General features: G+C 44.4%; 1 protein-coding gene across 3 annotated transcripts in view; it reads left to right on the forward strand.

The window, feature by feature from the left end:
- The first annotated feature begins 1,508 nt into the window (after positions 1-1,508).
- Positions 1,509-27,759, forward strand: part of caskin1 (CASK interacting protein 1) — a 96,181-nt gene continuing 69,930 nt past the window's right edge. For 2 of the 3 annotated variants that reach the window (XM_049012786.1, XM_049012787.1), the window contains exon 1: positions 1,509-2,381. In XM_049012786.1, the coding sequence (XP_048868743.1) occupies positions 2,288-2,381 (94 nt within the window). In that variant the 5' untranslated portion in view covers positions 1,509-2,287. The remainder of the gene's footprint in view (positions 2,382-27,759) is intronic. The other variant, XM_049012788.1, reaches the window with a different exon arrangement.

Below are 27,759 nucleotides of genomic sequence, written 5' to 3' on the forward strand. Positions count from 1 at the left end.
GGTGGGGTGCATAAGCACCTGTGTGCATCTTGCACTGACTGCTGGGAAATGGCTTGTCCATACACTCCCAAAGCTACTAGATGACACTGTTGGGTTTGCCAGCCTGCCACCTGGCTGCAGAAAACCAGGGCTGGGCTAGGATTAAACATGGACCCTGGACCCTGGCTAGAGGGACCCACCAGACATACAGACCCATGATTGTGTGTGTGTGTGTGTGTGTGTGGGGGGGGGGGACCAGAATGCCAGATGCCCAAACACCGATGGATGCTGGCATCTGGAACAAAAGCAGAGACCCCAGCAACTAAGTGTAGCCCACTGTCATACAGGAAGCTGTGTTCTCCGAGTTACTGAATCAGGAAATTAATTTCAAGCCCCCAATCCTGCAGGTGTGGGGCATTAGTGCTACACCTTGTGCCATCCCATAATAATCATGATTATTATAACAATTTCTAATTTCATGGCATTGTTTACTACTCTTAATTTTATTTGTTGTTTTATATTTGTCAGTAGAAAATCTATCAATTTGGATTAAATGCATAGGGATCGTATCTGCATTTTTAGCTCAGCAATCCAGAGTAAGCCAAGATGGATACAGTCTACTGTCCACACCAAAACATTATTATTATTATTTTATTATTAATATAATTATTATTAGCCCTGTGATGGGTTGGTGCCCCATCTTGGGTTGTTCCCAGTCTTGTATAAGGTGGATGTACGGTTATTATTATTATTATGCATTTTAGAGTCAGTAATTAGTTGGATTGTCCAAAGCAAATACCTGCTGTGGAGAAATGTAGTTCCGCAGCTGTGAGCTAACGGGATTATCCACTGAATAACCACGTCATCCTATTTTTACCATTCGCTCATTTTGGTATATGGCATATATCATTAACCAGTATCGTCAACGTGTCGTTTGTAGACTAGCTGCAGTACAGAGAGATATGGCATGGAATAAAAATCGTTCGAAAATGCCTAAAATGCGTGCAAGTCCATTTAAGGGGGTGGTAATTGCAGCAGGATAGTAGACGGTGTTGGGTGATAACCAGATGGATATAGTCGGAATATCAATGGCAGCTGCTTCTGCAAACCCACCAGCTCCCAGTAGGGTTTGGAGTGTAGCCGTGAAGCTCGGTCCGCACCGCCTTCCCCATAATGTTAATGATCATTAAGACCTTCGGAGCAATAACAAGAACAAAATTGGAAAAAAGGAAACCGCCGCCAGTGCCTATTAATCGTATACCTTAAGAACACTCTTTGTTTTGCATTAGTTCACTACTATGAAATGTTTCATTTACAACTTAACGAAGTGAAACACTTTTACCGCGGAATGAGACGTTATAAAATGATTTATGTTCGTGACGTCTGTGATGGATTGCAATTTACATTACCGAACGGCCGTGGTCAAAAAAGTTAAATCAGCAGCGTGTTTGTCGTATAGGTGTCTTACGATTTAATGTATTCGTGACCCATACACACCTTGCATGTTTGTGCGCTAATAACGCGTTAGGTTATTAGGTTATCCGGATGCCTTTTATATTTTCCGTCTGTTCTCGGTGGAGGGAGGAGGCTGGATGGTCCCGACTTTCGGGTCCGCCTCCTGGATGCAGTGCAACCATTTAGGCTTACTAACCTACTTGCATACTATGGAGATACTCTAAACAGCAGCCACGGCTCCGAAAGGGGGGTGGGGGCTGGGGGTTGCTGACTGTATTGAGCTATGGCACAGCTGGCTTCTGTTTACCCAATGCAGCCTCCAAAAGATCCGGACCGGCAGGCGACGCGTCGCTGATCGCAAGGAGAGACCTCGTATTGCCTTTACTGCAATTTCATTCCGATAAAAAGGCAGGATACTTTTCGCCGATTGGAAATATAATCGCTTTGCGCTGTTAGAATTTATCTTTTATAGAGGATATCTTAATGCCATTAATATTTCTTTTTTTTATTTATATGTGTATATGCTGGGATCCCTACGCAAAGTGTATTCGTGTAAAACAGCGCAATCGCATGCTTCTGGCTGGATTTGTGTCTTATTCATGACGCCCGGTGCGGACCTTGTTAACCTCCAGATTTTGGACCATTTGTACGGTGCCATCTCCATACAAGTGTGTGCCAGGCTTTCGGGAAGCGAGCGTCTATCCCCCCGGAGAGCAGAAAAACCAAGCCATGCGTATTGCCGATGCATTTCCTTAAGAGCGGTCAGCAGTAGCGGGCTGGAAAGATAAAATACACGGAGGATGCTTCGGATGTGAAAAAGCAAATAATAAATAGATAGGGAAAAAAGAGCGAGATGGGGAAAGATCAGGAATTACTACAAGCAGTGAAGACTGAAGACCTTATCACCGTGCAGAAGCTTTTACAGAGGCCCAAACCGGGAAAAGCAAGTAAGTGATATTATAATGAGAATATGTTTTGATGGGGCGGAGGTGGTCTCTACAGAAAATGCATTCTATCCATGTGGATTCTGTCATCCTTTTCGTTTATTTTGCAAATTAGTGTCATTGCGACTGTATCTTAAATGTTATACTACAATTCTATACAATACTATATCGTGGCACTATAATGTGTAACCAGAAACTAGTACACATGGGCACACTGGTATTTAACCGATGACAGGTGGAAGAAGGGGAGAAAATATTTATTTGGGGTAAATATTTAAAGAAAACAACAATAAACATTTACATGTCGCTAAAACACAATTCACATTGAAAGTTAAGAATTAATGATTTTCTTTGGGATATATTAAAGGTGTCCTTCAAAAATCGATTTTATGTCATTATTTGAACGTGACTTTCGGTGTGGCGTAAAGTAATACTACAGTGAAACGTAATATTGATCTACTCACATACCCTGAGAATAATTCCCCACTGAAATCTACCGCTGAACTAGTGTAGGCTAAACGCCGAGAAACGGTAAAAGGAATGCCATTAATGTCAGGTCAGTTAGTATTTTATTACTTTATTAAGTTACGATTACGTGTTTGTTCGATTAATCGTCTGTATGAGCGTGACACTAAGTCAAAGCAGAGACTGTCAAACATGCATTTTAATGCAAGTCCCAGGCTGAGGATTCTCTGAGGAACACTAGAGTATGTCGCAAACCTCAGGTTTTAACCTGACAGTATGTCTAACCCCATGTATTACATACAGCATGCATACCATAAAAGCTTATTTTAAAGACTATTTTTTACCCATTTTCTCAAATGTCAGGCTGAGGTCAATTATTAAAATAAAAACATACAATTAGGGCTTCTCGATGTCACACGATATGACTCTCTTCCTCTGACTTTTCCTGCAGTTTATGATTTCTGTGGCATTTCTTTAGCCGTGAATGCTTTTGTATTAAGGATCTAAAATATACATTTTTAGTTTTTTATGGTTAAACATGGCATAGTCTTCCAACAAATGATGTAGCTGTAACCTGTTATCAGGAAATATCAGGCTTTTTTGGCAAAGTAAAACCTGGCCTTCAGTTGGATTAGAGACGAGTGAATATCTGTCATCAAGGACCCTGAGTGATAATTACATAGCAGTTAGGCCACACGGTCTCATTTGGCTCCACGGTGTCCCTTCTGTGGAGATGACTGGCGTGGAATGTAAACGAGAACAGACCAGAGCCAGGCGGTGGTCTGTGGTGCAGGCTGACCACTCTGTCTGCCTACTTGAGCTTAGCATTTTGACGAAGCTAAGCTGGAATCTCACCTAGGCCTGGATTTTAATGGGATCGTCTTACCCTTTCACCCACCTGATAGCCAGATGCTTTTGAAAAGAGTTTTTTTTTTTTTAGCAAGGCAGCTTCTCCTTAATGAGAGTTTGGGTGCCTGCTTGTTTTGGATATGTCTTGCATTCTGATTTTATTTTGAGGTGCTTTTATTCAACCGTTCACAGAGTCTTAATGGAGTTGTGTCTGCCACCAGAAATTGCAAAGTATCATTTTCCCAAATGAACCTTTCTAGACGTCCTAGCATTAAAAAAATACTTCTGAAAAAATAGCAGTATGATTCCGTTCAGGAGTACATGCACATACGTGAACATTTACAAATTTGCGAGAGGGTCTCATTCGCTCAGTATAGCCCTACAGCATCCAGCAGGATGCTCCCAAGTGAAGAACTGACCCTAGCATGTTGGATGCAGTGATTTTATTGAGGCCCTGCCTTTTATCCATGGACAGTGTGACTGTAAGAATTTATTTTAAACCCCAAGCCAGCACATATTTAATGTGTCAGGAGAAGTTGAGTCTAAAAACTGTGAACTCCCTAATTCAGGTCACCGAGGAGACTGATACTGGTGTGACTGGGGGTGGGAAGCCAAGGGGCTAATCACAGCCGCGGTCGTTTTGAGCAGATTGCTGTTCCAAGCCCAAATGGATTACAGCTGCACGCTGCATGAATTTTCCATGTTTGTAAATAAAGTGAGATAAAAATGGTCGTGCTCAGATCCTTTCCCATACACCTGTCTGATCCTAATAGATGTGCCTCCCACTATGTTCCATTCTAATTTGGCAGGATCACCAAGGGGTGGAACGGAAGGTTATATGCAGAGCAGGATTTTCCCTCCTCCTGCCGTGTTGATTGTACCAGTGCCAGAACTTTCTTGGATTCTTAGGTCCAGATTGATTCTAATGGTGACGGTATTGACAATTAGCCTTAGCGGTAACCCAAATGATTACCCTGACATTGATGCTATTTTGCCCATGGCGGCTAGCAACATGTCTGAACATGGCGCTGTGAGTCAGACAGGTCGACTCGGGTCAGCATGAGACCAGTTGGCAGCGAGTGCAGCTCCTTTTGCATGCAGCGCCACCTGCAGGTGCCTCGTGAACGTGACCTGTCCTCCTAGGCAGCTGATCGAGGTCAGATTGGGGTCGAGGTGGGAGCAGTGCACTCAAGCAGATGACATTTCGGTTATATGGGATGCTTGGGGGCCCCGGGGCCAAATCAGGACCGTGCGTTTCCGGCTCAGAGTCAAGGTCGACGACTGTGACAGCTGCAGATTTGCATATGTACAGAAACATTGCAGATGACATGTTGTTACAATTCCTGGGAAACATAAGACTAGTGACTGTATTAGAAATGTTCACAGATTTCATAGTTATTACCTACAGCGGCCCTGGGACCCTGACCAGGATAAGTGTTTAAAAGATGGAGGAATGCCTACTTGGGCAGCTCACACCCTGCTCATGCTCTGCTGGATGCAACTAGATGCTGGCTTCAGCTACGCTCACTGGGCATTGTATATCCTTCGATAGTGGATAGCTCCACCCAAAAGGAGGATGCTGGGAACTGATGTCAGCTGTGCTGGTTGGCTTCAGAGCCTCGTTACAGGGGCAAGAGGCAGAGGTGACGGCGTTACACCTCAGTTTGATCCATTCATTCGTCTTCCAACTGCTTATCCTCGTCAGGAGGAGCCGGGAGCCAGCGCCAGGTAGCATAGAACATGACGCGTGGGGCACCCTAGACCCCGTCTGTCACAGGACAGGTGCACACTCATGCACACAGCCATGTCCTGCAGGTCAGTCAGAGATGTATGTCTTTGGAGGAAACTTATGTAACAGGGGGGCTCACACACACACACACACACAAAGTTGCGGTTCAAACCTCATACCTGGAGGTGTGAGGTGACAGTGCTGCCCCCGATGGGTGTTAAAATTACCAATAAGAAGTATGAGGCACCAGGTAGCATCGTGACTATGGGCAGAGCCTCAGTAAAGTGGAAGGCTCGACTGGGAAGAGGCTCCGCTTCATCGAAATACTCATCTGTAATCGCAGAAAACTGTAGGCTGTAAGTTGATATACAAGGCAGTGCTACCTAATAATGATCAATAATTGAGAGAGTAATATTTAAATACTTAAATGCTTTTTCTGACATTAAGATTTTTGAATGGTTATTGCTTTTTCTGGCCTTACTTGGCGGTAGTGCCGGGTGATCACTTTAACCAATATGCTTCTTTATTGACGTGTACGTGTATTTTCGATATAGATAGAGGTATAACTCATCTTAAGGACGTGAGACGTAGGTGCTATTGAGACATTGGGCAGCTTTGATGGAAGCTGTGCTGTGGGTTATCTGCCCTGTCAGGATGCTAATTGAATCGCTGTTCTGGCACCTGTCAGATTTCAGGCTTGAGAGACTGAAATTCGCAGCCGTCACACACACACACACACACGTTAAATATCTATATCTCAGTGGGGACTCCCCATTCATTTCTATGGGCATAATCCTAATCAATAACCCTAACCCTCTAAAGTTAATTATAAGTAATCAAGCAAAATACTTAAGTTTCTTTGACTGTGGGTCACAGATTTTTATAAAATTGAGTTTCCTTTGTGCTGACTGGAAAAATGGTTCTCACAACATCAGAATAACAGGTTTATCATAATATATACACCCCCCCACACACACACATGCCATTTCTTATGCCATGTGATGTCATTTTCCATTGTTCCATTGGTCTGCGGTTTTGCTTGGTAAGATTAAAGGTGCTCATGAACAGAGAGGATTACAAATCTGTCGCAGGGTTTATAGAGAGTTGCATCCAGGGCATATCAGGACCTCCAAAATGGGGAGGGCGTTTCCTAGAAGCTGAATGCTGATTGCAGTATGAAGTCTCCCAATTTGTAGCCGGGGTCTGGTGGACAGACAGGTACGAGCAAAGTCTCCAGGCCAGTTTATCTGCAAATCACGGCTAAAAATCATTTAGAGTCTCCTTGCTGGCAGTGACTCGGCCCCAGAGCATCTGCGCTCTGATGAAGGTCATCCTTCCTTTCACCTGCCTACTACAGGGTCACGGGGAGCCTGGGGAGGTCATTATAATCAATATGCTTCATATATCTGAGCTAAAATCTCTGGAACTGGGAACTAAGGAAGCCCTTGATTCCTTCAATAATATATGTCCACATCCAGGCACCAAACTGGCCAGGGTAACAGCGAAAGACCCAGGCAATGATGGTTTCTGTTGGGTTGTCAAATGATTGAATTAGGGAACAGATGGTGGTATCTGGGTCCGGGGGTCATGGAGAGACTCACAGCTGCTTTACCACAGTTTACTAACCTTGTGACACGTCCATAGCCCCTGGCTTCAGGTGCTGTATTGGTTTTTTAACAGCTGTCCAAAGAAATCAGAATTTTCAGTGTAAAATGTGTGAGAAGTACGTTTCTGAGAAGGAACATCGCCTTGGATAACACTAACTTTGGCTTTCGCTGAAACAAACCTCTGAGTTCACGTCGTCAGGTTTTCATACTTTTCAAACTGAGCGAATGATTCGTTTGCTTGGAGATCGTCGCCCATCAGCCATTGTTAAAGCTGACTAGGAACTGCTGTAGCAAGCATGATTAACCCTAAGAGAGAGCCTAACTGTCAGCTTGGCATCACTCCCATTGCATTTCGCCATGTAAACAGTGTGGGATAGAGTGGCACGTGGAGTCTGAGTGTGTGTTTACGCAGCGTTTGCTCAGGGCCTGAGCACAAGTACGACACGGACAGGGCTCGTCGTCAGCAGCGACCTCCGCCAGCCACATCTCAAGGTTGCGCCGGGAGAGGAGATATGATGAGGCAACGTGTCTGAGAAGAGGCCGCCCCGGCCATCCTGCAGGGCAGTAGAACAGGCAGCGTGGGTGTCTGGAACAGGGTGACAGGCGCTGGGAACACCACCTCGTCCGGTCACTGCTCCACAACACCAGCGCGCATTGCTGAGCTGAGGAGACACATTTCAGGGATCAGTTGGTCTCCCGGAACAAGACGGCTGCTGCCCAGGTTGTTTTTTACACTCGCGTCGTGTCATTTTTAAGATGGCTTAACCAGCGCCTCGTCCTCTGCTCTCCGCTTCCTGCCAGTGACACTACGCCCCTTCTCCATTCCCGGATGACACGTGCTCGGTTTTGTCTGAGCCTGAAACCGCTAGTGTTTGAAACCTAGTGGTACCCAGTTGTGTTCTTCTGCAGTGTAATCCGCTCCCATTCAGGTGTGTTTTGTGGCCGGAGCGCTGGCAGGGAGGGGGGGGGGGTGTTTCCTCGGCTGAGTAGTGTGCACTGGCAGGCCAGGAGCTTTCATCCTTGCTCCCCTCTCCAGAGCATCGTTAGTCTTTCCCGCCATCGATGATACCGGAGTAGATGATGGGGGGGGCAGGGGGGGAGGGATAAATGAGTTTAAGTGTCAGTATTGTTATATCTGAATAAGGTTTCGCCTCTGGGCTGGAATGACTGATACTGACTGCACTAATTGATGCTGCTCTGATCATTATTTTGTTTGGTGTGATTTTGATGCCACGATCTCGGGCAAGATGGAGGAGGTTAACACACACATGTGTGAGAACTTGGGCAAGGGCACTAGCCAGGAATCGCGAGGCAGGATGTGGGGTAAGCTGCAGCTCTTCCCTTATTGGCCGACAGAAGCGTAACCAGCCGCTGAAACAGCAGCTGGTTTCCATGGAGATTGTGAACATCTGGGGTTGACCCAGTGTACAGAGGAAGATAACATATTTCCTATATGCTGTAGGCTGTGATCAGGTATCTTATCTGGAGGGTAAATCTAGCTGCTGCTTCTCTGAAATGAAAGAAGAATCTCAGATTCAACTGTGAACGGAGAGCCATAAATAGTTCTGCTGTTAGCCAGTCACAACAAATACTAAGGAGTGGCTATTGAATAGAAAGAGTGATTCACCTGATTCCAGCAACAGTCCGGCTGCGGTTTCTCTGAGCTCCCAGCCTGCACGTGGAAGATAATTTAATGTTTTAAACCTTGCTATATGAAGCAGGCTTGTATTTCTTTCTAAAATATGCCTATATTTCTTTCTAAATCTTTATGGCAGTGTCTCCCAACTTAGTCCTCAAGGACCCACAGACAGTCCACATTTTTGAGGGACACTAAGATAAAAATGCAGTTTTTTTTCCACAGACACGATGTTTAAAAATGTAGCCTACATAGTATTTTTGTACCATGGTCACAGAAAGGTCTTGCCACAGATTCCTGCTAAACGCAGTCTGGGTAGTTTGACATCTCAATGTATAAATAACAGTTCAGAATAAGGGAACTCATACTTCAAGCTACCAGAATAAAGGACTCGGGTAACAATAAAAGGGGAAGTCATTAGTCAAATTTGCATGCTCTTCGCTGGCCACTGGACAGTGCTCTAACTGCATGCATGTGTTCAGCATCCTGTGCACCTTGATGCCCATGCTGAGTTGCCTTGGAAACCCATGAGCGCTGAGTGAAGGGGTGAGGTCTTGTGTTGATCACTTCCTCTAATGGATTTTCAGAAAGGGCTGGCCTGAGGATAGAGGTACCTTCTGAATAATTCATGTCGTTGCCTTCAAGTAATTTAAAGTCACTCTGCAGAGTGTTGCCACCTTGAGGTTGCACTGGGCTTAAAGGGAGACCAGAGCTTTGAATTGGGAATATCATGTGTTGTACTGAGTAAAGAAAATATGTGGCTTCTATTAGCTTCCACCGACAATCTATATTAGAGCTGTTTCTCTCATTTTCCGAGCATATTGCCCATCTGGGCTGAGTTTTCTGACCCTTAAGGAATGCTTTGTGCTGAAACGTCTGCAGAAACCCCAGCATTTCAGTCTGAAGCAGTTATTACATACTGTTGCCGTCTTACGTGCATTTCCTTTGTTTCCCCAGGCAACCTTGCATACCTGTGCTTGTGTGTCACTTACAAACAAACTCTTTAGCTTTTTTTATGAGTCATTGGCCCAGTTAGCGCATTTAATGGTGTGCGTGGAGGGTGCAGTAAATCCTGCATCAGGTCCCGAAAGCCCGCTCCCTCCTTGAAGGTCCGTTCCCAGTACATTCGCTCTCAGCGTGGCATTCTTTGAGAGTTCCTCTCATCCACTCCAGAGGAAGAGGCTCCCAGCACGAGTGCTGTCAGAGATAGCCTAGTAAGAACCCTTTGGATACTGTTTCTCAGGCATTGTTCTACCTCCCCAGTAGGGGATTTATCTGCGTGGGTTTCTCACACCACACAGCATTTTTAGTTTTCCCGGTGGTCTATATTTGATTCCTCTACCACTCTTAGTGCACATTACCTCTCAACAATGACATGAAGTGAACAGCAAATGTTATAATCATGTCATAAGCTGCCATTTTAGAACAGTGATCCTTCTGAGTAAGTTACCTTAAGTCTATTGAGTACAAAAATGTGTGCTGAGTGAAGACCAGTGACTCTTCTTAAACAGGAGTCGCATTGATGTGATAGACTCTCCTCCACAGCATACTGATGATCAGGATTTCCTGATGACCATTCGAGGCTTTTGCGCATCCTGTCCTGTGATAAAATGCAGTGATTAATGAAAGTGACAGATAGACCGCTTTCTGTTGGCAGAAACTTCATTTGTTCTTCTCACTATAAAAACGTTGGTGTCTTTCTCAAAGTCTTAATAAGTAAGTTGTTCTTCTTTCCCTTCTTAGAAGTGTGATTTGACTTCCAGCCCAACACTAGATCAATTATTTCAACTTCTGCGTACATTTATTACATAATCAGGCATATCTAAACAGCTTCTGGGAGACTGATATCAGGCCCATCGATATGAAGCAAATTCCGTCTCTGAAAGGACACATGTATAATACCCCCTGCCCCCTCCTCGTACTTGGCATTCTTGCCTGCTTTCCATTACCAGAAACTTCAAGAAATTTTATGATAATGGTGAAGAGCTGTTTATTAAATTCATTGTAAGCAGTTCAGCTCGGCAACATGGACCCACTGGGTGACATTGTGCCAGGCAGGACTGCTCAAGGAGAAGCAGAGAAGGCAGGTGTTGCACTGGGCACCGTGTGCTGTGGCTGACCAAGGTCCTGCTGCTTGGTTTGACAGTCCCGTCGGGGATTGGGCTGAGAGAGAGAGAGAGAGAGAGGGGGGGGGGGGGGGGGGGACAGGATCTTCTCTTTTTTTCACATCTCTGCCCTAACATAACGTAAACACGCTTTGACTTTGTTCTGCACCCAAGCCCAGAGTAATGAAAGAGTCCGTCTTCCTTTGGAAGCTCAGGGAAAAATGTCCCAGAGGACATGATGCTAATAAAGCTATTAAGAGCCTTGTTGGGTCAGCAGCATTATTGTTGTGTTATGATAGGATTATCTGATGTAGTCACTTTAAGTCAGCTTAGATAAACCCATCCAAGATTCCTACATATTCTGTTTCTTGTCTTTCCATGTGGTTCCTCCTTCCTTTTTATGGACTTTCTCCATCTTTATTATGCCTCTCATCTCAATTATTTCTTGATTATTTCGCAGTTGGATTCTTTTGTATCAGTTTTAACCCTGGGGAACCCAAACCACCTTATCCTTACAGGGTAAATATGTCCATTGACTAAAACGGTCATACAGACCCAGTGAACTGAAAACCAGGTGTTTTGTAAAATTAAACTAAGCTGCATTCACTGCATATTTGTTCTCGTTGCTGCAGATCTTATTCTAACGCACCTGTGTGATAAACGCTTGGCTTAGGTATCTGACTTTTGTCGGACACATATTTGTTACTTGTGTAACTATTCTGAAACCGAGACTGAAACCACGATACAAACAGTAACGATCTTGTGTTGCGGTTCTGCAAGACGGGGCCACGATATCCACCCCCCACCCCCCCAGTCTACTGCCAGCACCGTAGGTGCAGCCTGTTCAGCTGTCATTATGATACTAATGTTGCAAAAATCATTTTCATTTCACAAATAACACTATAACACATGCAAATCATGAAATTATTTTTAAAGTCAGGGCAAGCTGTACATTTTGCAAATATTACACATTACATATTTTATTGTCTTCCAACTGTGTGTGTCACTTGTGGGGACTGAATGCAATCAAAAAACTAAAAATTCTCTTATTGTCAGGGTCAGCACCTGTTGTCCCACTCTGTGTCCCTTCCTCGTTTGGCCAGCAGGTGTTGCCGGTCATCCCGTCCCTCGTGTTGGCAGTCTTTGTGTTTTCCCCTGTTCTCTGTTGGTTGCATAGCTAAACTTGTTGAGCATGTGGTTGTCTGTGCACCCTTCTGTCCCATGTTTGAATCCTGCTCACTTTATTTTTGTATTTGTTCCTAGTGTTTCCATTTGTATGAGTTTTTCTAGTTCCCATGTCTGGTGATTTTTGTATCCCTGTTTTCTTGGTTAGGTCTTAGTTTCCCTTTTTTAGTTCCTTTTGAGTGAATTAGTTTAATCTGTGGCCTGTTTTCCAGTCTTTGTTAATTAGTCTCACCTGTCCTATGTTAGTCTTGTTACCCAGTTTCCCAGAAGTCCCTGCTTCTGTTCAATTCCCCAGTAGTTCGTTGAATGTTCTGTCGATTGTGGTGGTTAATGTTTGGTGTTAGATGTACATTCTGTTTTGTAATTAGTCTTTGTTTATCCCCATTTACGTTTGACCCCTCCTGGTCCGTTGTTTGTGTTAGTGTTTTCTTGTGTTTTTAGTTAACTTAATAAACCCTGTTTTGTATTGTTGAGCCGCAAATGGGTCGTCCACCATTTCTGCCAGCATCATGCCGCGTCCTCGCATGAAACCCGCCTGGATTTATAACACTTATTTGGTTACTTATGGTTAAGAAATCAATGGAGAGTCCCCACAAAGATAATTATATAATTACAAACCCTTGTGTGTGTGTGTGTGTGTGTGTGTCCAGGTATACCTTACCTTGTGGGGAACAAAGGTCCCCACAATGTGATGAATACCCATTTTATTTATTTTTTTACCTTTTTTACCATATGGGAAAACTTTTATTTTATAAAAAAAAAAAAAAAAAAAAAAAAAAAAAAAACGGTGACTGCAATGAAAAAACTAAAAATGCTAAAACTCTTGTATTTTGTTTGGTTACTTATGGTTATGGTTAGGGCAGGTTGGGGGTTAAGGTTGTCATAGTTAGTGTTAGCATTTTTCCCATAGAAATGAATGATTACATGACTGTGAGTGTGTGTGTGTATTTACTTTGGTGTATTCAGTGAAGATTCTTATAGGCACTGCAGAGGTCGTAGTCTGCAAATTTAGTCATCGCTGAGGCCTTGCAGTCTGCAGATTTCAAGACTCGCTTGCAGCTGAGCATCTCTAGCATCATATGAGTTACCGTTTCCCATCCCGTTTATATGGGAATCTGACAATTAAAAACCAGAGACACTTTTGAAAATGCAAATTTAACAGGCAGAGAACACAGCAGTTGTCAGAGGATGACCCTGAATAATTATGTGTTGATAATGATGATATCCGCGGTGCTGGCGTACGCTATCGGTGTGCTCTGCCTTTCCGATGTGGCGAGGGCCTGTCAAGGGTCCCCAGTAAACCGTACGGTCAGCACTGTCAACATTCATTATTTAATGGCACTTCCTGCATTGGGGTTTCAGCCCTGTCCCTGGCTTTCAGTCTGTGTACATTCTGTGTGCATTTACTCTCGCAGCCTCTCACAAACTTGCTGTTTAATTAGTGTCTCTAAATAGCCCTTAGTGTGTGAGTGTGTGCCCTGCGGTGGACCGCCGTCCCATCCTGGCTGTCCCCTGCCTTGTACCCCCACGTTTTCTGGGATGTGCCCCAGGCTAACAGTGACCCTGTACTGGATAAGAGGTTATAAAGGATGGATGAATGAATGGTAAGCTGTGCTGTACCATGCAGCCACTGACCCTGTGTTCTAAATAGCAGGAATGGCTCTGTGAGGCCTCATCATTGTGACTTTGGCTCTGTGGATTTGTGAACCGTTCAAACAGACGGCCGTTTGCCTGTGTACTGAATGCCAACCCAGAGACAAGGTCACCTTGAATTTTATACCGTCATCTCCCCTAAGCTCACCCCATCGATCATTTTACTATATGCTCATCAGTACTGATAGGGTCAGACTCTTCTCTCCCCTGAGCGTCGTGTAGTAATTTATCAAGAACTGCGTGAGGCTGCGTTTAGGAGACTTGGGGATCTTAGAAGGTATCATATTATTTGATTACGGATGGTAATCAATGTTTTGACTGGTGTCATGTTAACTAAATTACTGCTGCAGTTCATTACAGGGGAATTCTGTTGACATCTGATCATGTTGTATTTTGTCCATTTTCCCTGTATGGGAAACTGTACCAGATAGCACTTATTTAATTCTTGAATGTAAGAATAAAGTTGTTCCTGGAGTCTGGATCATAGTTGGTTCTTATCCTTTTTAATAACATTCCCAGTAGGCACCATCTAGAATGCTCTTTACATTGTGATGGGGCTACGGTTTCTGGGTAACAGAGAATTATTAAAGACGTGGAATGTCAGATGGGCTGCTTGGGAGTGCTGTTGACACTGAGCTCAGTAAAATACAGAAACACAGAGAGCTTAAATGAAATCCTCTCTAAACGGATCTCCATTTCAATTTTCCATTTCCATTCTCCATTTTCAAGAAGCAACCTGCAGGTGCTCGTAACCCAACTCCCTCTGGCCACCTAGGACAACGTCAGCTGATGAATGTAATGGGCCTGGTTTATTTTTGGGTAGAATTCCCCTCTATATGTGAATGGATACCACATGCAACTGGTATGAGCAACCAGCAGTATCCCGACTCTCACAGACTTTCATCCAACTGGCCTTGCTTTCACATAGTAAGAACAAATTCTTTCACTACTGAAATTGGCTGGACTATAAACGTCATTTATATCACGTTTACGGAAGTAAAACCTGACTCCAAGAATTGCCTACGCTTAGCTTCAATAGCAGTACGCCCACCTAACCCTAGCACACATTCGAGTATAAAATAGCCAAGTAATTCTAGTGGGTGCTATTTCCTTACCAAATCTAAAACTAACATTTTATACAGAAATTACATTGACAACGAAGTAACAAGCAACTGTTAAGCTAATTTTCGGTCCTAACTACTATTGATTTTGCAGACCGTTATTTTCAATCCATTGATGTCTCTTCCTAGCACAATCAACAAAGATTTTCAGGAGATATTACACTGGAAATCCTCAGTGAGGGACCTCTGTGCAGTTTCTGTGGTTTATTAACCGAATCAATGGCTCATTTATTTTGCTTTGCTACACTGGCAACTGCACCGTGCAGATGGGGTCAGGGGATGAGAAAGCACTGCTCTGTCCTCGGTCCTCGTGTCCTACACGGCGAGGGACCAACGCAGCGTGATGACACAAGCGCGTGTGGAGAAAGGCCCCACGTCAGCGCCGATTCATTCATAGCAGGACATACTCGTCTTCTAGTGATGGTGGGGAAAAAACCGGCAACTTTGTGTGAAATTCCCGACTCGACACTACAGCTTTCCCTTCTCCAGGTGGCATCCCACCTTTTTCGTTTGGCTTTTCCTGGGTTCAGGTAGCCCCAGACAAAGAAGAGCTGTGAGGTAGCTTGGTGTCGTAGAGCTTACAACGTTCAGCTTTATGGAATCATGCCATGAAAAAGGAAGTTCCATTGTCTCCTTTATTCAATTTATTTAAGCCTGCCCTTAGCTTGAGGCCTTGATTGACTCTCAGACGTCTGTGTCATCTCCCAGAATACACATTATGGGATTATTGTAAATTCGATCCTACCCACTGCATGTCGTTCATTGAAATTGTCCTTTTGTTCATGTAATTAATCTGCAGTACACTTTGAGCTCCATGACACACTTTATCTAGGCTATACGCTGGCAGTTAGGCAGGCCTCTGACATATGGGGCACATGCAACTTCATTTAGGAGCTTTCAGGATTCCGCATTCGATGCCAGGCTACTGGCACCCGCAGTGAGGGTTCTGTACGCTGGAAGAGCTCCTCCCATTTTGGTGTCAGATTCTCTCAGCATTGCGAGCGGAATGGAAATTCCACCCCAGGCTTTTCCTAGAGGGTCAGGAACAGAGCGGGAGGAGGGGGGGGGGGGCAGGAGAGGGGGCCCTTCCTGGAGCCTGGACAAAGATGTTCTGTGTCTGATTCCCAATGGCACTTTATCACACTTACGGAATATAATGTTGTGCTTTTATGGCACATGGTGCCCTGCAGAGATTTGTCATTGTGCACAGATTTTATGAAACACATCCAGAGTAATTCTAAATAATAGGTTATTGGAAATTATTATATGGCTATTAAGTAAAGTGGCTTGATGGGTGGCATTTCTGGCTCACACCTCCGTGGATGGTGCTGTAAATGCAGCCCCTTGGCTCTCTCTCTCTCTGCAGTTTGCATTTTCTTCCAGTGTTTGTGTGGGTTTAACTCCCATAATGCGTGATTGTAAGTATGCAACTGGTTTCCCATCCAGGGTGTTCCTGCCTTATGCTTCCTGGGATGGGCTCCAGGCTCCCCGTGTCCCTATAAACTAAGCGCTTATTGAGGATGGATGGATAGATATGAGGTAAAACGGTAGAGCGGCCTGCCAAGGTTTTTTTTGGTGATCTCCGTGGTTTCCTGTTTTCTTTGGCTTCACGTTGTGCCTGGTGGACCTCGCACAGCATCCTGCAGACACCGGCCTCCCCTCTGCAGGGTCCACTCAGCATGTTGACCCAGTCGTCCCAGTAGCTGCGTGGTAGCTGAAGCTTGTGGGCCTCCTTTAGCGTTGGAGTATTGTGATATGGACGATGCTGCCTCTCCTGCCGCAGTCGGGGCCCAATCCGCTCTGCAGGATGGTAGGGACCTGCCCACGAATCACTGGACGTCTGGCCTCCGTCACACAGACAGAGGCCAGAGCATCTCAGTAAATCAGGAGTATGATCCTCATTCGTTTCTGTTCAACTCAATTTTCAATTCAGTTCAATTAGATTTATTTTTATATAGCACCTTTCAAAACTGAGTAGCCCCAAGGTGATGCATTACTGCATCATTTATTCAGTGATGGTCCCCTTTTTTGGTTTCACACTCTGTGAGTTGTGGAGCCTCTGGCCTGGCACTGGGTGCAAACTGGGACTGCTGATTGGCTGAGGTTAGTGGTGCGGCCTGTGTCATATATCCAACACTCTAAGCTGCAATGCCGGTGTTGTCCTTAATGCACCTTTTTGGGACCTTTCTGTGACACAAACAAGCTTGTGGGAGTTTTACTTACACAAGAATGTTCTGAGGGCAGACTGAAAAATGACAGGGCCAAAGTACCTCCTCCACAATCTGATTGGTTATCTCTCCAGACCAATAATTTTTCATTCTACCCCCAGAACATTCTTGTGTAAGTAAAATTCCCATGAGCCACGAACAAGTCAGAATGGCACAATAATGGCAAACATGTTATCCTGGGAATCACCACAAGATCAAAACAACTTTATGGTTAGAAATCAGAAAAACAATAATGGTTATTTTATGTAAGCATGTGAGACAGACTATGAAATGCGCTGGTTTTAAGCAGAACTCTGGAAAGGCGTGTTTGAAGATGTCGTAAAAGAGCAAAGCCAGTGCGGGATCTTTTCCAGACAAGGGCTCTGGTCTTGACAGGAAACACTCGCACCGACCTGGTTGTGGTCGCACACAGTCTTGTAATCAGGTTGCCGTTCTTGGGTGCTGTGAACTCAAGCTGGTAAAGGAAAAACAAGCTCTAGTGTGTAGCATACCCCCCCCCCCCCAGTACACCCTGCCCCCTGGGGAGACGCATGTCTTTGGCATGTCCGCTGGCTTAATGGCTTCCTCTTTGCATGGAGTGTAAACAGTGTGAATCGGGGACATTGCATGTCCATTTGCCTCTGTGTGGGTAGTGCTTGGACATTGCACCCTCTTTGCTGTCCCTGCAAGCTGCATAGGGAATCTTTGGTTTTCACGTACTCCATCTTGCTCTCCAGAGGCGACACAGTTTTGGTAACAGAGCGCAGTGTCGACCAGCGTCCGGCACCCCTGGTGCAGTTAACATTGAAAGTGTTGCTCAAGGGCCCCATGAGTATATAATTACTCTGGTGGGTACAAGGTTCGAACCCATTATCTTATTGAATGCTTTTTCAGTATAAAGTACCACTTTCACCTGCTTCTCTCACTATATACTCGTACGTCATAGATCCCTTCTAAGAGGGCCTCCCTTAGCACCCAAGCCTTGGACCTTTGCATGTAGCTACTTAGCCCTGGATCACAGTCACCCACCAGCAGGTCCTGAAAAGGCGCAGCTCCCTTACCTACGCTCCCATGCGGCGTCTCTCGTTACCACGGGGCTACAATAGGTGGGGATGCTTCTCCTGTTTCAGCAGCTTTCTAGCAACGCTCGTTCAAAGGTGGGATCAGTGAAGATTCACAGTGAGGTTGTTTCTACCCTGAAGAAATCTTGGGTTGTGATGCTTAGAGGAACATGATGGTGCTGTTCGATTTAAATGGAGGCACCTTCGAAGTTGTGCTTCTCCCCTCCCACTTTACTGCTAATGGATGCACCTGCGAATGTCAAGGGGAAAACCACAAACAAAGAAACGGTTATAAATAGACTTGCTTTGCCCTCGCTGATGTACTTCCGTCAGTAACCTCATTACAGTGCTGTGGCTAGACTGTAATCTCAGAGCCTGAAGAGTCATATTGTGCAGGTTTCTTGTCTTGCCTCTCTAGGTCTGACCTGTATGTAACTCTGTTCTTTCTTCTGAGTGCCATGAATATGTCCTGAGGATCTACAGTTCATGACAGACTTCGAAGGTTTAGTGAAGACTGTGTTGAAGATGCTGAGCAATGCCTCGCTTACCTAACAGAACGCGGCAGAAGCTCTACAGGAGTGGGGAACCTGATCCATGAAGTGCTGGTGTGGGTGTGGGTTCTTGGGATGACCTCTCAGTCAGCCAATAATAAAGCGGAGGTTCTCAACTCCAGTCCTGGGGACCCACTGTTATTGGCTGATTGAGAGGTCATCCTGAAAACCTGCACCTACACCGGCTCTCCATGGATCAGGTTCCCTACTCCTGCTCTACAGGAAACCGCAGTTTATTTGGAGTACAGCTGATAATTAAAAGTCTTAAATGCCTATAGTGTTGGAACATTAGAGCAAATCCTCCTAATACTGTTTCTTGTCTCTCGTCGTGACTCCTGTACCTGGTATTTGAGGCTTTATGTTGCAGAAAGAGGACATACTGACATTTCCAGGACACAAGGAAATTGATCATATATTCTGTAGTGTGTGCACCCTGATGAGATTTATTGGGATGGCCAGCTGATTTCCAGTGTGCATGGATAATTGGAGGCTATTAGAGATGCTATTGAAGTTTTTTTGATTTGGCACCGGGGGCGGCATGGTGGTGCAGTGGTTAGCACTGTTGCCTCACACCTCTGCGACCCAGGTTAGAGTCTCCGCTTGGGTCACATGTGTGCGGAGTTTGCATGTTCTCCCCATGTCGTCGTGGGGTTTCCTCCGGGTACTCCGGTTTCCCCCTACAGTCCAAAAACATGCTGAGGCTAATTGGAGCTGCTAAATTACCCGTAGGTGTGCATGTGTGAGTGTCTGGTGTGTGAGTGTGCCCTGCAATGGGCTGGCCCCCCATCCTGGGTTGTTCCCTCATGCCCATTGCTTCTGGGATAGGCTCCGGACCCCCCGCGACCCAGTAGGATAAGCGGTTTGGAAAATGGATGGATGGATGGATGATTTGGCACCAATATTTTAATCAGGTCTGATTTGGAAGGGACGGGTAATAGCAGTAGATCACAGAACTGCTCCCTGCACGAATGTTTGGAAGTACAAGACAATACTGAAAAGTTTGCTTTAAAAAGTGTAGGTCCAGTTGATCATATGTCAGCATAGTATGTCTGTCTGTCTCCCAGCCTGTCGAAGGTGAGGTTAAACATGCATCAAATCAATAGATTTGATTGATATATTGGTATCTGCTTTACGAACGTTCCTATGAAACCTTGCATAAGCCATGATGACATAAAGCAAGGAAGCAATTACCATAAATTTATATGTAAAAAAAAATCTTAAGCATTTCCAGACTGAACAAATCATACCAAATGAGACATAAAATCTAAAGTAACACTGACATATAGTAAAAGCAGGAATGATAGGATAAGTACACAGCCTATATAAAGTAGAAATAATGCAGGTACCATGTAGTTTCACTTACCAGAATCAATACAGTCATGCGGCGCTTAAAGACAGGTATATGTTACGATTAATGTGTCATTCAATGATTTTAGAGTGTACTTACACAAACCTAGATGGTATAGCCTACTACACACCTAGGCTATATGGTATAGCCTAAAATAATGATAAAAAGTACAGTATAGTATATGTATAATATATGGATAAACCAGTAACATAGTTTTTTATCTTTATTGAGTATTATGTGCTATAGATAATTGTATGTGCTATACTTTTACACGACTGTCAGCGCTGTTGGTTTGTTTACACCAGCATCACCACAAACACGTGAGTAATGCGTTGCTCTGTGATACTGGGACAGCTCCACAGTCACTTGGGGACACAAGACTTTCAGCTACATTATAATCTTATGGGACCGCCGTCGTAAATGCGGCCCGTCGTTGACCAAAACGTCATTTTTCGGTACATGACTGTACATCTATAATTGACTCGCTGATAAACAAATGATAAATGCTATTTTCATCCATCCATCCATCCATTTTCTAAACTGCTTATCCTACTGGGCTGTGGGGGGTCTGGAGCCTATCCCGGAAGCAATGGGCATGAGGCAGGGAACAACCCAGGATGGGGGGCCAGCCCATTGCAGGGCACGCTCACACACCATTCACACACACAGGCACACCTTTGGGCAATTTAGCAAGTCCAATTAGCCTCAGCATGTTTTTGGACTGTGGGGGGAAACCGGAGTACCCGGAGGAAACCCCACGACGACATGGGGAGAACATGCAAACTCCACACACATGTGACCCAGGTGGAGACTCGACCTGGGTCCCAGAGGTGTGAGGCAACAGTGCTAACCACTGCACCACCATGCCGCCCCCCACACTATTTTCACTTTTCTCCTATTTTGTAAAAGCGAAAACCTGCTTTGGATTTCTTTCAGTTAGCGAAAACACACGCTAATGTGGATCCGTCATAAGAGCAAAGTACCGTAAAGCGGACATTCCAAAAGCAGGGGATAGCTGTGTCCTTTCACCACAGCATTCTAATGTATGACACAGCTGATTTTTGAAACGTATTTTAATGGAATTCCCCAAATCCATATTTTTAATATTTTTTAACTGAAGTTCTTTGAGATCTTTCAGAAGTCGTTGCAGTGTTTTTAGGTCATAGTTCATTCATTTCGTACATTCACTCACTGAGTGAATGACTATCAGCAACCTGAGAAAGGAATCCAAAGCCTTGCTGAGGTGGCCGCCTTTGTTCAGCCAAGGAGCGCATGTATCTGCCTTCTTTATCTGTTTATTAATGGAAGGGGAGTCTGTTCCCAGAATAAAATCAAGTGTTTGTTTCTTCATATATCACTTCCCTCCACTCCCTTCACCTCACAACTCTGCAAGAACTTCCAGGAAGCACCCAGCTGGGGCAAAAATAATACAGTGAAACAGATCTGTTTACTTACACAGCAACCCTTCATGGTATATCAGAGTATCACGAGGGGGCATATTGAGGGACAGTTCACTTTGTGGCTGAGGAGTCATGAACTTTATATTAAACCCATATTCAGAACAGACATAAAATGCAAGAGACTGCATGGGGCAAAGCAAAGGCAGGTAGAAAACTAGGACTAACAAAGACTAGCACAGACACATCAGGGAACACAGGGGGGTGAAACAGGGTATATATATATAAGGAAGGACTACCAGCACATACAAGGGCCAACAGAGGGGCAGGATAAGGGCAGGCACATGTATACACAGGTCACAGGTGAATCAGGGAAATAGACAAAGGCAGGGAGTGATCCTGACAGGGGTCATGGTGGTGCAGTGGTTAGCACTGTTGCTGACACCTCTGGGACCCGGGTTCGAGTCTCCACCTGGGTCACATGTGTGTGGAGTTTGCATGTTCTCCCCATGTAGTCGTGGGGTTTCCTCCAGGTACTCCGGTTTCCCCCCACAGTCCAAAAATATGCTGAGGCTAATTGGAGTTGCTAAATTGCCCGTAGGTGTGCATGTGTGTGTGAATGGTGTGTGAGTGTGCCCTGCGATGGGCTGGCCCCCCATCCTGGGTTGCTCCCTGCCTCGTGTCCATTGCTTCCGGGATAGGCTCCGGACCCCCTGCAACGCAGTAGGGTAAGCAGTTTGGAAAATGGATGGATAGATGGATGATCCTGACAGACAGTGTGGCCTTTTTCAGTGGAGCAGACAGTGAAAAACAATGTCGCTTGTCTGAGACCACCATTTTCTTACCATTGCTATATTTACTTCTGTGCCTTGTTTATTTGTGGAATTATTTAGTGTGAAATTCTAATTAATGGCATGAACGTCAACAATGGTATTGTTTCAAAAAACGTATTGAGGCCCTCCACATGTACACCATATAACCGCTGCTTGAAATTCGCTCCTTACTGCAGTCTTCTACCGAACAAGAGTGGTTTACCAAACCTATTATTAAGAAGTATAATAGCAGGCTGCTGAGATCCAGCTTAGCCGCAGTGATTTTTGGGACATAATCGGTGGTGTGTTTTGGCACACGTGTCAGTTGTGAAGGCCCTTGGGGTTTCTAAACTGTGAAAAGAAACCATTTGTGATTGTGATCGTTGCCACAATGGAAAAGATGACGAGAAGGAAGTGATTTTAGCAGGAGGTACGTCGTGAAACACGACGTGGGGCATTCATCCAGAGAGCGTGATAGAACGGGGACAGGGTGAGTGTAGTGGTACGAGGTCGACACGTTTCGCTGGATCGCTGCAAAGCAGCGCGACATTTATGCTAAGCACATGTAGGTCCCAGCCAATTCTCTCACATGTCTTTTCAGGCTATAGAGTAATGAAACTGTAACTCTCCACCAAGTGACATTTTATGGCTCTTATATTTCCGTTTAGAACAATTGCCATCTGAAATGTTTGATATCCTGACTCTGTGTAGTCAAGTGGATTTAAAACAATGTATGGTATTGAAAACCAATCATAGCGTGGTTAATCCTGCTTCAGTGGGCTGGTTTTGGTCTGGATAAGCTGTTTAGGTGTATCAGAGCGAAAATGTTGATTAAATTTTGACTGATTTGACATGTTTCAAAATTTCAATAAGATTTCTCCCTTTGCAATAGCATACATACAGGTATATTGAAAATACATTAGTTATGCAATGGTTTCTTATTTCCCCCTTCAAAGGACTAGTACCTATTCTGCAGATCCAGGCCTCCTCACGACCCTGAGAAGGCTAAACGTTTAGGAGATAATAATCACCCACACTGGTGTAATAAAAAGACTCATTGGTATTATTTTGCTGCAGTAATGGTCCTTTTTCTGAGGAAAACTACTCATGTTCTTGCCGTCAAAATGCACTTCTCTTTAAACATGTTTTTTTTTCCGGGCTTTGATGGGTGTGACCGTGAGATCTGCTCAGGTCGAAGTGAGTTAATTATGAGGTTGGCTGAAACAATCGCCGTCACACACGGACTGCTGTTTACAACATACTGGATGAGAGATAGTATCGGTGCTGGGTTAGAGGAGCGGAGTGGCACTTGAAGACCGAACTTGCCTTACGAATGTTATTCTGCCTAACAAATATGCAGTACTGCTCCAAAGGCATGTCAGAAGGTGATATAACTACAAAGTATCCAAGCATTCCCATAAATATGTAAATTAAATAATTGCCTTTGCTATAGTAGCTGTAATTATTGGTGGGATTCTCTGACTGCATATCACTCCCTTTAAGGCAAAATCCCAGCAGCTCGGTTTTGTAGATTTTTGCCAAATCCTTCCATTTGGCAGACGGATATGTCTGGCTTTGAAATGAGCGGGCATCTCCGAGCTGCGCTGTGTGGGAATGCTCGCTAACAGCTCTCATCTCCATTTAAATTAAGCAAAAATAAAAACTGTCATTGTAACTCCTGAATGAAAGGGGTCATTTAAAACAGCTTGCATTACGTTATAAGAAGTATCAATTCACAGACATTTACGGACAACAAATAGGAAAACTTATCCAAAAGTTGTCTCATTAGCTACAAGAATACAACCCACTTTATATTATAAACCTTGAAAATGAAATGTAGCATGTTGAATTTATGTTTCTTTCAGTATTGCAGTAATTTCACCTGCAGCCAGGCCCTGAGAGAACCCACACTACAGCCTCTCACAGCTAAGACAGTCCCCTGAAATACCTGTGCCTGTTGGTTTTGCTATTGTATCTTAGTGAGATCATGAGGGCTGCGGCAGGGTGCTGTGTATCTTAGCATGTTAAAATATCCCCAGCTCCTTGGCTGTCTTTACTGGTCGCTCATCACAATCATTGTTTTGGAGCAATCTGTTAGTTGCATCGCTCACTCAGGGGGCTGTGGTTGCTTAACTGCGTCAGTGCTTTCAAACATAGGAAGTGTAGGGCCGCATAGACATATTGTAGGGGCTGGATGGTTTGTTTTCACTTTGAAAATTATTTTAGCTGAGTAATCTGTGTGGTTTGTGACTCAGCAGGGGAACTAAACAAGAGTGGGATGGAGGAAAATCATGGGTTAGGGTAGTTCTACACTTTTAGGCTGGTTAATTTTCCGTAAGATTTACTGGTATGCGTCAGGCCAGAGTGCAGGAGGTGTCTGGTATTAAGGAACTGATAGTACTAATTATTTTTTGTCAGACTGAGATTCTAAAAATATACATATTCATGGTAAAGATTACAAGTAAAGACTAATGATTTGCCCTGTCCTGTCATTTCCGTGACAATCAAAGAGATGCAAAGTGTGCTACGTGACGCCTGGTGTCATTGCAGGGACAGCTTGTGTTGCTTCTGTAGATCTTCTACATTCCCCACGATCTGCCAGCTCTTACAAGTTGACTGGTTTCTCAAAACATAGAAGCGACAATCCTGTGTGCGTATCGCTTTAGAAGATGTAACGCTGAAATGGTACCTGTGTGCTGGGCAGGATGGCTCGGCAATCGTGGCGCCATTCGCAGACGGAAGAGGCAGGAAGCTCATCCATCTGAAGAGATGACAGAACAGAAGCACAGGAGAGAGGCGTAGAGGCGTAGAATACTAATGCAGTCAGATTCATTTTGTTCAAGTAATTATTCCGTAGGTCTACCGCAATGCATAATAGAATCAAGTGTTGTGCAGCATGGATTCCCAGTGTGACAGTACTCCACGGTTCCCAGTTTCTCACTGGCGACAGGGCTGGGCGATCTGGCTCCTGTGAGTAACGTCCGATGAGAATAGGGATGCTGCGTGTCGACTTTCGCCCACGGTGTGGGATATATTACACAGCTCGCTGTTTCCCATCCCCGAGAAAATGAATTCCAAATGAATATTAACGTCCAAAGTCATGGGCAAGGATAGCGTCCGCATGAGGAGTCAGGCACGCTGCTTCTGGAGTAATTGAACACACTCAACTAAATGAGATGCTATAAAATCTGAAGATGAGTTTGGCTCAGTGCAGAAACGTTATCTTGTGTAGTTGCAGTGTATTTCCATGACTTGTGACTATGTAGTTTTCAGGTACTGAATTAATTAATACAGGAGTACTCTGTGTACCTCTCATTAGCGGCCTCCACCATTAGTCCCTCAAGTCATTTCAGACTTTAATTATCTAAGAGTCAGGGCTGTTGAGTAGCTGCGATTGGCTGTGGCATAATCAGCATGGTATAATTGGAGGACTGGATAGATTTTGTAGACTACATAAGCCTTAGGATCTGGGAAAGCAGTAATCAATTGTAACGTAGGAGGTTCTAGGTCAAATGGTGCAGTGATTATTCAGATAGCAGAAATGATAAATTAATCTTTCCATAAAATTACGAGTAAATCCTTCTGTGTTGCAGATCAACCAGGGAGTTCATTTAAAAGGTGGGGAAGGAATGCAGAAGTGTTTGTTTCTGCTGCCTGTGGTAGACTGCTGCTTTGCGCCTGGTGTAGCAGTCATGCTGAATGAAGGCTTTGCTTGTGGGATTTTTAATCTTTTATGAAATTCCTCTTTTACAAGTTTGACTTGAAACAGTAGGTGAAAGTTACGATTGAAAATGAACATTATTCATTTATGACAAGTAGGCTTTTTACTCTGTTAGGGTTGGTTTGCATGTCTGTTTGGGGACTAGAAACAGTAGCTTTTGATTTAAGGGTACCTTTCGAAGAATCAGGTCAAGGAAAATGCAACTGGCAGCTGGGATCTACAAGAACTGAGCTGTGTCACTGATATGATGAGACAGGCATGCCTGGCTTTGAGTTTGCTGACACCCCAGCCAACAGTCCTGCTCTGAGACCGGCAGATGGACATAACAAAGATATCAAAGATCCTCTCTCCTTGGGAGCTCTTCACAACAACTGAACTCTCTGGGGTGAAACGGCGGTTTAGGTAATCGCCTGGTCTTCCAGTAGCTTCCAAGCGAGGCTGGCTGGATTCTCAGCACGGGACCAGTGGGACTAGATGCTGCAGGGCCATCTTTTTCAAGACCTTATAAGGCGGCTGGCAAGCTGAGCTGTAGATAGTGCCGGTGACAGATCTGTGGCAGCATCCTCCCCAAATAAGGCAGGAGGCTGTGAGACGAGATAGAGCGGTGAGTGCCGAGAGCCTCTTTACATTTGAAAGAGCATCGAGCCAGCAGATTGGTGAATGCCCAGGTGAAGGCAAGCACATTTCTAAGACACGCTAAAGCCATGCTACTGCTTTCTAGTCCCTGTCGTTTTCGGCATCCTTTTCTGTCATGTGCTGTGCCACGTATTAAATGGTTACTGAAAAATGTTCAGCAATATTACATTCATGAAGCCAAATAGATGTGTGTCGGAACCAGGCAATAAACATTGTAGCAGAATCTCATCTTGTGCCTTGAAGGTCACCAGTTCAAAACGTGTCCTCATCATTGTGGCCTTGACTTGGGTGATCTATTTGGACTCCTGAGTCCTCCTTCCATAGCTGCTTGTTGAGTGCGGAGTCAGAGTCAGCCTGGTGCCTGTTCCAGGAGTCACAGGCACTCTCTAGGTTGCATGCAGCAAACTTTCAAATTTCTTCAGATGACATCGTGTTCTAAGAAAGTAAATTAATAATGTTCTTTAATTTGTCCCTAAGCAAGATGATTTTCTTATGCAAGTTCCTTAGAGCTTGGAAGATTAAGATTAATCCCTTAGTTAATTAGCCCAGCCCATCTGGATGGCAATAATTAGAGAATAATAGCAAGTCCATGTCTGTTGTCCAGGTATTGCTACGGCTGTGATGCCATAGGCTGCATAATTATTTACTGAACCATGGTGACAGTCGATTGCTTTTATGAACCCAGTCATCACAGCATTTGGCACCTCACAATGTCAAAGAGCAAAACCTTTTTTTTTCTAAAAAAAGAGATTCTGTGACATACATGTTAATTGCCTCATGTTGCTTTGAAAACTGACATATCAAAGAGCTGATTGTTAGACCTCTTTTGTAACCGACACATTCTGCTAATTGGTATTCAGTCTATTATGACTCAGCTTTGTAGCTATGCTTGATTGTGAGTTAGCCACTTCAAAGTTAAATCCAATTTTAACACAGTCTTTCTTTTATTTTGTCTACCCCCTGTCTGTTTTGTCTGGTTTCAGTTAGAAGGCAGTCGTATAAATGAACTTTGTAAAATTAGACCACTCCTGTAGTTCCTGTTGTCTCATTAATTCTAACTTTCTATGTTAAGTCTCACCGATCTCACTGATGTTAATCAAGGACACGGTGTTTGCTGAGGTTAGGGGTGTAATGATTTTCCAAATCCACGGTTCGGTTCAGACCTTGATTCTTAAATCACTGTTCAAGTCGAACCTTGTTTTTTTTGAGGAGGGGTGGGGAGTATATAAAACAAAACTGGATAATTTGCTGGATTTTGTTAATCACCAACAGTTTCCAACTGGATCATTATCCATCTT

The sequence above is a fragment of the Brienomyrus brachyistius genome, chromosome 5 (genome assembly GCF_023856365.1).
Source record: "Brienomyrus brachyistius isolate T26 chromosome 5, BBRACH_0.4, whole genome shotgun sequence".
In the NCBI taxonomy this organism is placed as follows: Eukaryota; Metazoa; Chordata; class Actinopteri; order Osteoglossiformes; family Mormyridae; genus Brienomyrus; species Brienomyrus brachyistius.